Source organism: Leuciscus leuciscus (genome assembly GCF_965113295.1).
Source record: "Leuciscus leuciscus genome assembly, chromosome: 1".
Lineage (NCBI taxonomy): Eukaryota > Metazoa > Chordata > Actinopteri > Cypriniformes > Leuciscidae > Leuciscus > Leuciscus leuciscus.
The window spans coordinates 41,563,783-41,576,291 of NC_138725.1; the positions used below are offsets into that span (position 1 = coordinate 41,563,783).

Genomic DNA, 12,509 nt, shown 5'->3' on the forward strand with positions numbered 1-12,509 from the left:
TCCGATGCATCTCGAACAAGGCATCAACAATAATAGACGTTGCGTTACTATGGATGCTCATGGGTTTGCGAAAATAAATCGGCATCCAAACACGGCGAATCCAACGCGTTCGTGCAGCTCGCCGTAACTTACATAGACGGATATTATAATCGAGCTGCTATTAGCTCGACTAGCTGCTATTTAAAAATGGCGGTCACAAGTTTCTCTTCAGTCTTGTTGGCCACGGTAACCCCGCCCCCAGCCTCTGACGCAAGCGGTTCTTTCTTGGCTCCGTTCTAGACCCTGCAATGATTTGGTGCTACTTAAGAACCAGTTTTACTGGTTCGGAGCTGGTGCTTTGGCGGTGGAAAAACAAAGAACCGATTTGAAACTAGGCTCTGGCTCCGAACCAGCACCAGTTCTGCCTTGGTGGAAAAGGGGTATGAGGGGGGCCAGCTCATAAGTTCAGGTCTCTCAACTGAGGTTGTTGAGACCATCCTCCATTCCAGAGCTCCCTCCACGAGGAAACTCTATGCCTTGAAGTGGATATTTTTTTCACTTCCTGGTGTGGAGAGCACCAGCCGGACCCAGTTATCTGTCCAGTGGGTGCAGTGCTGGAGTTCCTGCAGGGGCGTTTCTCCGCAGGTCTACCCCCCTCCACACTAAAGGTGTACATGGCGGCCTCTTCTGTATGTGTATCCTTGGGGAGACACCCACTAGTAATGTTTCCTTTGTGGCACTGTGAGGCGTCAGACCAAGAGACTAGGAGTATGGTTGCTTCTAAAACATTATCGTAAGGAGTTTCCCTCAAATATGTTTGTGATGTGTTGGGATATTGCCTCGCAGCACACATTAGTGAGGTTTATGACCTTGACCTCGGCTCCACTCCAGAGGCGCATATGTTTTTGTCTTAGGGCGCTTTTACACTAGCACTTTTGGTGCGCACCTGGGTTCGAATGACGTCAGAGTTCAGTTCGTTTGGATGATGTGAACGCTGTTTTCCGAACTCGGGTGTGCACTCGTGAACCGTACTCGAGTCCGCTTAAAAAGGTGGTCTGGGGTACGGTTCATGTGAACTCGGGTACGGTTCGCTGCTGATATGAACGCAATCGTACCAAATCGTGGAAGTGAACCGCTATTGATGACGTATAATCTGGTGCGTGCCTGCGTGCGTGTGTTTAACAACTGTAAAAGGGTCTATATACACTTACCTTGACAAAAAGCGGGATTGACGCACTGCAAGCAGAGAGATGATTTCTGCTTGCCTCCACAAAAATTGTCTTCGGCGGGCGGGCGGGCGGACATCCCGCTGTCTTTGGAACGGTTTTAATACTTTTGCGGCAGACAGACGCAAGTGTGTTTCTGTATCTTTTCTTTGAAAACAAAACCAAAGGTTCAAAAAAAGAAGAACAAATGTGAAGCGAGCAATTCTATCCATTTTGACGCCTTTTCATAGCGGTTACCAAGCAACATGAGTACGCGCCAGCTGCAGCTTGATGACGTAAGCGTACCGCGGTTCGGATACAAATAATATAATGTGAACACAGTCCATCGGGGGCAGGGGGAGGGAGGAGCAATCGAACTCGGGTTCGGAACAGGCAATCGAACCAAGTGTGAAAGCACCCTTAGTGTGCGCAGAGATTTCACACGGACAGGCACTTGTTACTATGGCGTCGTGGATATTGTTCCCACAGCTTCTCGACGCAGCTCGAGTTCCCTTAAAAGGGAATGTCTCGGGTTCTGACTGTAACCCTGGTTCCCTGAAGAGGGAAAGAGACACTTCGTCGCCCTGCCATACTCCCTGGATGCCTGTGAGCGACTTGCCACAGCCTATCAGAAGCTAGTGACTGTTTGTTCCCAGGTATGCTTTATAGTTTCCTGGTCGATGACATCACATGACAGTGACGTGTCTCATGTGACGCCTCACATGACACCCCACAGTGTCTCGACACAGCGTCTCGTTCCCTCTTCGTAACCCGAGACGTTTTTGTATGCCATCAAATTGATGCCAACAGAGAAGGAAGACCATTCCGGAGAGGAAGTATATTTTCAGATTTTGATAAAAAAATGTAAATTTTTTAGGGATTTACTTGAATCAAATGACTTGATTTACAACATGAATTGTTCACCATAAGACTAGTAATGTGCACTAACAAAGTAATAGGGTCCATTTTCATGCCGACTTAAAGTACAACACAACATAATAAAACAACACCAAAAATTAATAATTAGCAGTTCAGTGAGTTCTGCATTTAAGTATTTGCACCTACTAATTTTAAATATTTTTGGATTCACTTAATAAGAACTAACTCATAAAAGTAATTCACTAGGGAATCAGTCTACAGTCTACTCTGGTCGCTGATTTGCTGTGTGTTTTGCACTGTACATTGAACAGCGTCAGTAAAACATGTAACACAAATCTGAGGACACTGACGGTGGGTGGAAGAGGAAGAAGTCTTTACTGTAGAAATAAAACAATTGCATCAACATTACTGGTACTATGATGTAACATAAACCACAGACTAAAGATTACAAAGCTCACACCAGTGGTCTTCAGATCTTTTTATTTAAATAAAAATGTATTGTTTTTAATAAACCTTATTAAAGTTCGCACTAGATTCCATTATGTTAGCCAAATATCATCCATAAAACAACACTGAATTTCTCATTCAGGTTCAGGTTTGATCTAATTTCATATGTTCTGTTCCTGTGTTCTGTTTGTGTGGGTCTTTAAGGGGTGGGGTGTTCTTCTGAAGAACTGGGGGAAAAGTTCTACCAGAAAGACTCGGAAGATAAAGTGATGTAACAAAGCATATATTTATTGGCAGCCCGGCAAGCATTGTAAAGTTCTTTGGCGTAGGCCCCGTCCATAGCTCGTAATCCGAGGGTAGCGGATCTGCATCTCCTGCCTGGAGACGAAGGCAGGGGCGCAGCCGACCCCCCTAGAAGGTATGGACAGGACCATCCTGGTGGTGGTGGGGAGGATGGAGGTTGATGTCGCGTCGGCATCTGCGAGCTCAAACATGAGTAAGTACCATCTTTTATACAGAAAGTATGAAGACGTGATTGGATAGAGATGAAGGTAATAAGTGACGTAGTGATTGAGTCTTCCTGGCAGAACTTAGCTAAAGCTTCCATTTCCCGAAGTTTGGAATTTGCAGGTCTTTGAGGTAGGAGCATTGGTCAAACAGGATCTCACGTTAATAAAGAAAGAAGACTCAAAACTGTTAAGTGAGTCTATCGTTTTCTCTGTTTGCTACAATTTGAAAAATCTTCTGAGCATTGCAGCAATACAAAACAGGAAACTGAAAACTGAAAACAGAAAAAGACAGACAACATCTTTGTCATTAAGAAATGTGTATATTTATAAAGAGAAAGATACAGAGGAAGAGTGAGACAAATTCAATTCAATTGATGTGTATAGCAATTTTCACAATTCATATTTCTTCAAAGCAGCTATGCATATATGTAAGTTCCTAATAAATCCCCGGTGTGCAAGCAAAAGGCGAGTGTGGAAAGGGAAAGTGTATAAAAACACATATAAATACAAATACATATAAATGTTTGTCCATATAGTGACTAAGATGTTGGTCAACAAAATATAATTTTTTAGATTAATTACAATGTCTTCTAATAAATCACTCAGGTGTTTTTCCTCTCATTCTGCAGCATTTGTGCACGACTGTCACTATCAGATATGGACAAGCTGCCAGTGCAGAACTGAGTATGTGGAGGACAGAGATCTGAGAGTCTGAATGAGACCCTGAAAAAGAGACACACAAACCCTTTATCATGCACTATATCTGAACGAGGGCATATGAAGAAATAAATCAGCTCACAGTTTCAGTGACTCTCACCTCTGACTGAGATCCAGCTCTTGGGAGACTCTCCTCTATCTGGGTGTTTGCAGTAGTAGAAACCCTCATGTGACTTTGAGACAGTAGGGATGATCATCTCTGTAGTTTGATTCTGGATGAGTGATCCATCTTTATAGAAATCAGCACTGAGGTTTGATACGGTTGTATATTTATATAAACAGCGTAGAGTCAGATGATCTCCTTCAGTCACAGGATGAACAGGACTCTCCAGAATCACACCAGCTACAGAAACCAAGGAGACATGTAATATTTGAACAAAATTGTAACATAATAAAAACTAGACAAAATAAAAAAATAATTTTATATTTTCCACTGCCCACATGGTTTCTGTTTTTAGTGTATTGCTATGATGGTCTGGCTGGTTGTTTACTGGTCAACGTCACACTACAGTATATCCTGCTCTTGTTTAATAAACCTGTGTATTGATTGTAAACTGTCAGTGAAATGAATAAAAACATAAACACAGACTCACAGTGTACAGTGATATTAACAGGATGATAGTTCTCTCCAGATTCAGACTGACACCAGTAAACTCCAGTGTCTGATGTGCTGGTGGATCTGATTGTACATGTAGATCCTGTTTGTGATCCCTGGCGTAATGATGAACAATCTTCCAGCCGGCCGATGTCTGTGTATCTTCTCACTGTCCATCCATCAGAGTTACTCTGGTCCTCACAGCTCAGAGAGAGAGAGACAGATGTGAAGTGTTGAGTTCTGCTGGGACTGATGATCAGAGACACTGGAGGAGAAACGCCTGACAAGACAATAATTTGACAAGACAATACAGCTATAATTTGGAAATTGTCTTTATTAAATATGAATCAATCATTTAAACTATGTGTGAACTCACCAGTGATCCATAGTTGTTGTATGTTGCTGTACCCAGTTTTATAGGCTGGTTTTCCTTTCTCTGCTCTGCACACATAAACTCCTGTGTGATTTAGTTCAGCAGAACTGACAGTGTATTTTCCTCCAGCTCCTCTGCTGCTGTCTGAGAGCAACTGAAAAAAATCTCTGTAGTCTGTAAAAGAAAACGGAAAATGTGAAGTTGCCACCTTAAAAATTTATTTTTACATGATTTGCCCTTTAAATTTGATATAACTTTATTAAATGTTAAAATATTTTCTTATATCTTTGCATAATATGCAGCTTCCTAACCAGAAGGACACAGCAACGCTCAACTAACAAGTATTTGACATCCTGTTTGGTGACACTAGAACACTAGAATTGCACACTTTACCTTTAAACATGACATTTATTGATTTAATCCAATTTAGTTAGGTTGATTCAATCATACTAATAACTAATAATTTTTTTGACCTGCAGTTTCAGTGAACCAGCTGAATGTCCAGCCTGTAGAGGAGCCGTTAACCTCACAGATCAGAGTCACTGGATCTCCTTCAGTCAACCACTTCTGAGGAGAAACGCTTAAAACTGCTCTGTGATCTAGAAGGGAGAAATCAATAATGTTTAATTTTCCAGGTTCAGTGCAAGTTAAGCTCAATCAACAGCATTTGTATTGTTGCTTAACACACACACACACAAAAAAAACGTATTGGTTATGTGGAGCCACTTGCATTAGAAGTGACTGGGACCTGAATTTATGGTCAGGAGCTGCTGGTGGCACTAGCCTAGGTGTCACGTTTTGAGTGTGCTCATGTCTGTTTCTAGGTTGGTTTTCTTGTTTTGTTAATTCCTCTGTTTGCAGTGTGCTTAAGCCCTTTGGGCCCTATTTTAACGATCTGAAACGCAAGTGTCAAAGCGCAAGTAACTTTGTGGGCGGGTCTTGGCGCTGTTGCTATTTTCTCGGCGGGATAAATGACTCTTGCGCCAGGCGCAAATCTAAAATGGGTTGGTCTGAAGTATCTTCATTATTCATAGGTGTGGTTTGGGCGTAACGTGAAATAAACCAATCAGAGCGTCATCTCACATTCCCTTTAAGAGCAGGCGCGTTTGTTCTAAAGCGGATTCCTATTATAACGGCGGATTTGCCAGGCGCGCGCCAGGAGCGGTTCACAGCCAAGGAGAGCAACGCTCTCGTCAGGGACGTTGGGGATGGAGAAACCCACCCAAATTAACTTCGGTTAAAAAGGCGTATGATACTTTGGGTAAATGTGTAAGCTAGATGTATGCTTTTATAATAAATTATCTATCTATCTATCTATCTATCTATCTATCTATCTATCTATCTATCTATCTATCTATCTATCTATCTATCTATTTATCGTAATAATGTATGATTTGCAAAAATGAAAACTGCTGCTTCTGTGTAGATGAGAGAATCAAAGTGTATGCGCGTTGTGCACACGTTACATTGATTATAGCCAAGCATGCGCCCTTAAAATAGCATATGAATAACATGCGCAACGCGCCACTGACTTTAAACTATTTTTTCCTGGTTAGTGGCGCAATTGTTTTCTAAACCTGCAAAATAGCATGAAGGAACGTTTGCGCCGGAACACGCCTCCTTTTTTGCGCTGAACCGCCCAGGGAGCGCAAGTTCATTCCCTAGTTTACCGACGTGCTTCTGTGGAGGGAAAAGCGCGCTTTGCGCGGGTGCAAAATAGGAATGATACATGCGTCGGTGTACAAAGTCAAATGCGCTGGGTGCAAGATAGGGCCCTTTGTGTCTTTCTGTTCATGGTCCGTTCTACGTTGTATTTAGTTGGTTGTTCTGTTCCTGTTCCTAAAATTCTGTTTTTTGAAGATTTGAGTTTATTTCTAAATAAAGACTGCTGCACTTAGATCCTGTTTCATCTGTTTCAACCAACACTGACACTAGGGTGTGGTTTCCCGAGGTTTTAACGCACACAGAAATGTCTTCATTTCCTAATGATTTTCCTTTTTTTTATATATTTTTTTATTATTTTTTTTATTACGCTGTCACTATCATAAAAAAAAACTAAAACTAAACCGGGCCTGCGTTTCCACTGTCGGGCCAGAAGCTCCACAGCGCTTCACTAAAACACGCCCGTCACACGCCTCTCTGGAACAACGTCACACTAACCCATTCACCAACAAATGGAAGTTTTATCAGAAAACGAATCAGAAATCACTGGAAACAGCGTTGAAAACAAACATGATAAAAGCGGCCGTTTGCTGGCATTTTTGTTGTTTACTTGAATATTTAAAACCCAAGCATCGATGTTTTACCACAGGTTTACAATAAAAAGTGATACATTGATCATAATGAATTAATTTATGTCAAAATTGCACATTAGTCACTCAGAAATAAATTACCGTTAGGTCTATTTCACAAAAGAAAGAGGACACGTACACTTACTTCTTCAGTCGCGTCTGTTACTGTTTATCTGGTAGTTACAGGACATATTTACATCACATTTAGAAAGAATGATAATTTCTACAAATATATGCCACCAAAAATACGACCTGAGGAGCTTTAGCAGCACTCTCTCGACTCCCATACAGATATTTTCCGTCAGAGAAACAGGAAGCTCCCGAAAAAAAAGTTGCTTTATTTTATGATAGTCCGGTATAATGAGACGAGACGTAGGCTACTGACAGATAAAATGAAAACATGATTGTGATAGCCTTTATGATTGGTCTGATTTCTTCAAGCGTTCACTATGTTTTTTTACTATGCGTATATCTTCAAGCGTTTACTATGTTTACTATGGTAATGGTTAGCGCGCATAGTCTTTTGCATCACAAACACAAGGCATTCAAACATGAACGCGAGTTAAATTATTTTAAAAGTCTTTAATGCTGACAGAATCATCCAGCGCTGCCGGGGGGGCTTAAGCCCCTGATGTATTTTAATATGAATTATTGCACTTTGTTTTATCCTAGACTGGTGGTGATGGAAAAAGAAAAAAGGTTGCTTTCTAAACATATGTAAATAGGGGCTATATGTATTGTATTTGTACTGCCAATGTGTGAACAATGAAACTTATGAAATGAGACCTTCCCCAACTTCCTAGGTTGTCTCTGAAATCCTGTAAACTGATTTTCATGTAAAGGACTTGAAAAATCAAAAGGACGTGATTTTTTCTTGAGCTCCAGAGTGTGAGCCTCCCTTCAGTTCAAGTGAAAAATTGTACGAATCCTTATTGTCACGGTTCATAGATCCGTGTGTTCATTTTGCGTATTTGTCGGGTGTGTTTGTAGGTGTTGTCTGTGTGTGTGGTGGCTTGTTTGTTGCCAAGTAACCAGCTGATCACTCAATCAAATTCTACCAGTGTGCCCTCTGCTGGCTCTGCCACAGCCAAGGAGACCGACTCTAAACTCTCTGCACCATCTGTCGATTTTGTTACAGCCCCAGAGGCCGTTCCTGAACTCCTTATGGTCCCAGTCGGCTCTGTTGCAGCCACAGAGGCCAATTATGTACAGTCTCCTCCTCCGCCGGGGTGGTCTTATGTTCCACCTGCTCTGTCGAGGTGGTCTCCTGCTCCATCTGCCCTGATCCTCCGACTCTGCTCTGGCTCTCTGCTCCGCCACTCCACGGTCCTGGCCCTCCGTCCCTTCCCATGGTCCACCTCCACTCCAAAGTGGTGGGAGCACCACCCACCTGGAAACTTGTTTTGGGGTTTTGTTGGCTTGGGAACATCTGGAAGCTGGTCATAAGGGGGGCTCTTTAATATGTTCTCCATGTCTGGTTTGGACTTTTGTTTTATTTCTTGTTTCAGTGCCATCGCCATGTTCGTAGTCCTCGCAGTTTTTCATGTTAATTAGTCCCTAATTGTTCCCAGGTGTGTCTTGGTAGTCTCATTACCCCTTGTGTATAAATGGCCCCTGTGTTTCTCTTTTTGCTTGTCAGTCATTGGATGTAGCTTGTTTTTGTTTGTTCATTAATGTACTCTTAGCACTTATATCCTTTGTCTCTGCCTGTCTGCCCTTGTATATATTGTTACACTCGCAACAACACTCAAGGAAAGAATATGATTTTGTTTGGTTGATAATATATTTGCGGTCTGTGTGTTTGTTTTCACAAGACACAAATCAGTTTTGAGTAATTAATCCATCGGAGGGAGAAAAATACAGTAGGCTACTCTTGAACAACTAATAACTATAATATAATTATTATTGTGTAATAAGCATTTGTTGCATATGAATGTCACCTTGCAGAAACTTAAATCGGTGCCTATTCTTTGTGCTTAATATCTGTACAATGTGACCTTGTAAATATAGCTCTAAGGGTAAAGTAAATTATATGTAATAAATAAAGGCTATTTAAGTTATTTGTGCATTTAACATGTATCTCTTCAAATAGCAAAACCCCAGCTGTGGCATGTATTTTAAGGATCTAAACCTCATAGCTTCTTGACACACTGCATATTGTTTAGATACCTGCAGATTAGGCATTCATTACTACACAATTCAACGAATCTTATTAGCACCCTCTCTGAACTGTTAAGCACCCCTTATAGCATCCACAACATCCAAAATTCTGTTGGTTGAGCTTAACTTGTAATGAACCTGGAATATTCCTTTAAACTTGTATAAACTTCATAGCTGTATGAAGAGATGATCAAACTCACCTGATACTGACAGTGTAAGATCATCACTGAGATGTGAGCTGCGTGATCCTTCAGTCTCTGTCCCATAACAGGAGTATTTCCCTGAGTCAGACTCAGTAACAGAACTGAATGTGTGTTCCTGTCGTTCACTGAAAACACTGGTTGAACCGTCTTTATACCAGTTGTACCGCCAGCTAGTGACTCCTTCACCATATATGTCACATCTGAGAGTGACTGTCTCTCCACCAAATATGTGTCGATCAGGTTTAATGGTCACTCTGGGTTTTGGTTTTTCTGCACAATAACAATTCACAATGAAAATAATGTGATAAAATAATAAAAAGTAAAAGTAAATACTAAAATGTGCTGCTTTCACTGTACAAACTGTTACTTGATTGTAAAAAACATGCTAAATCAGGTTAGACTAAAGTGTTGTTCTCTATAGCTTTTATAGCCAGTTATTAAGGCTTTTCACACCTGAAATGATTAACCCTGTTTCATTCCAGGTAAATGGGATTGATTACCTTGCTTCATATGTTACATTGCTCATAATTTATCTGGGGTTACAATTAATCCTGGGTATTAAACTGTTGTTTCACACTGTTCATTCCTAAATCCTGGGTTAATATCCTTATTTGCATATTTGCAGTGTCAGTGTCACTTACTGAATGGACGGCACACACGATATGTTTACATAAAGGCTCTAGCATTGCACATCTTCATATTGACTTTACGTTTATCATCAATGGACTTTTCGGACTATAAAGGTCAGAATGAAAGTCTTTTTTTATTTGTATTCCAATTGTCACGTTTTCTGTCACCATTTGACATTTGTGACTGTCCAAAGCATGTGAATATGAGGCAAACGATGCTAACCCTGCTTCTAAGGGGCCATTTACGAGACATCGTTTTCAACTAAAAACGGAAAACTTTTTATGCGTTTTGATAACGGGTTTAAAAGTACAGGTTTTAGAAAACGACACCATCATCATCTACAGAAACGCAAATCTGTGAAAACGGTGACGTAATGCACATGCGTATTTTGTTTTTAGTCTATTTTAGTCTCTTTTTTTCTTTTTGCAAATGAAAGGATGCAGATATTAACAGTAAGAAAGAAAGGGGGGCTTGCGTTATAAGAATTACACAAATCAACACAATATAAAACATTTTCATCATGAAAAAATGAAGGTCCCTTACAACAGACTCAATGATGATATATGTTTTCGAAGTGTTTGTGTTCAAAGGTTTTGACATTTTCTTAAAGGAAGTAAAAAGGGACTTTATATCAGATGAGAACATTCTAAAATTGGGATTACAGTGAATGTTTCTGGCTTTGTGAACATGAAAATTAAAAAAAGAAGCGTGAAGTCCGCACACTGAAAATAGCTGCTCCTACTAATAATAGCTGAATTTATAGTAGCCTACAACGTTTCAAACATAAGGTCTTCATCAGGCACAATGAAAATTACATGAAAATGAAAATTCACGTAAACATGAAAATTACCCAGAAGACGAAGTAGCCTAATAACACAGTATTATCAAGATTAACACCCTTAGTATGAAAATCGAACAAAACAATGATAGATGATGTAATTTGTGTCTATATTGTGCGTTCGGCTAGAGTACACTGTAGTAAAAGAATGTGTATGTGCCTAGGCACGTAGTCTTTCTTAACAAAGTGACATTGCCAACTACTTGTCTGGCATGCATAATAGGCTACAGCGTTATTAGTCATTTCCCAGGGTTAATAAAGATAGCGCAGTGTGAAAAATACTTATGAAAATACTTGCCATGTATTGTCACCACTACTGGTTCGCTGTAATCTGTGTAATTTCCTCCTCTTCTTGCTCTGCATCTGTACTCTCCTCCATCAGAGACTTTCACACGACTGATTGTTATAGTTTCAGCTTCAGTAGATTCAGTGCTTGAGTCTTTACTCCAGAGAAACTCCCATCCAGTTATTTTATCCAGCTCACATCTCAGAGTAACTGAGTCTCCAGTGAACACTGAACTCTGTGGCTCAACAGTCAGAGTTGGTTTGGAAAAATCTGTCAATATAAAATCAATGGGAATTTGGGAGCAAAAAGATGAAAAGATTAATCTGACGATTTGGTCAGTGACCATTGATCAATGTCAGGCTAGTTTCCTCTGGTGTTTTTACAGACACATGGATCATTCTACAACAAGTGTTGCAAACTATCTGTGCAATTTCATATTTCAAAACTAAAAATTTTAAAAAATATTATGAAGGCATTAATGGACATGTTTGATTACTCCCCTAAGTTTAGGTAACATACAAATATGAATTCATTTGGAGAACATTTAAACAATATAAATGAAGATTAATAAATGTATTACAAATTATGATTGGAAAAAAGAAAATTGAGATGAATGGCAATTTACAAGAATATGGTAAAACGTGGCCTAAAAAAAGGAGATTCAGAACTTCCAGAAAATCGGGACTGTATATTATGTTGATGAGCTGTTTAATTTTTACTCAAACAAGGTTTGTGATTTTTTTTTTTTAAACCCTGCTAACCTCAATCATAACCCTCATTTTCTAAGATGGTTTGTAAAATCTCCCATATGAGATCAAATGTACTAATCAAATTCACTCACCTTCAGTTTGTCCAGAGTGGATGTTTGAAATCAGCACTAAAACAATAAGAGAAAAAATCATTACAGTGTGTACTGTACATGGAAATAATCAACTGTTGATTATGTGGTTTAGCTGCATTTCTTCTTAAATGTTCAGTTTGAGTTGAGTGGGTTTCAGTGAAGATCTGAAGCTAACATTGTCAACTCGGAGAGTGGAATAAAAAAAAATAAATAAAAAAAAACTGATTCTTATTTAGGATCAATTAACTTCCACTGAAACACATACAGAGGAAATAATACTCACAGAGCAGAAGAGGAAGTTGACTGAGCTCCATACTGACTGAATAATGACTGACGGTTAAAGACAGACTGTATTAAAGCCTTAAGACTTCCTGTCAGATCTTTAGGAACATAATGACAGATTAAAGACATAAATGTGTTACAGAAAACCTGATAATGTTGATAATCTTGTAACATGTTTTTGAAATTGTCACAATGAATAACGTGCAAGTTACAGAAATGTTGTTATATGCCCCTTTCATAATCAAACTGAACAGCACTGGTTGGCCTATTTATG

General features: G+C 39.8%; 2 protein-coding genes across 2 annotated transcripts in view; both read right to left on the reverse strand.

Moving 5' to 3' along the window:
• Window positions 1–12,509, reverse strand: part of LOC309474864 (immunoglobulin superfamily member 1) — a 278,361-nt gene that overhangs the window by 153,958 nt on the left and 111,894 nt on the right. The window lies entirely within an intron of this gene.
• On the reverse strand, window positions 3,320–11,510 carry LOC309475364 (leukocyte immunoglobulin-like receptor subfamily A member 3; the record flags this gene model as incomplete). The annotated part of the gene is made up of 8 exons (XM_082138135.1): window positions 3,320–3,742; window positions 3,837–4,079; window positions 4,330–4,611; window positions 4,708–4,878; window positions 5,178–5,303; window positions 9,356–9,724; window positions 11,125–11,382; window positions 11,456–11,510. The coding sequence occupies 8 exons, from the start codon at window positions 11,508–11,510 to the stop codon at window positions 3,618–3,620; spliced, it is 1,629 nt and encodes a 542-aa protein (XP_081994261.1). The 3' UTR covers window positions 3,320–3,617.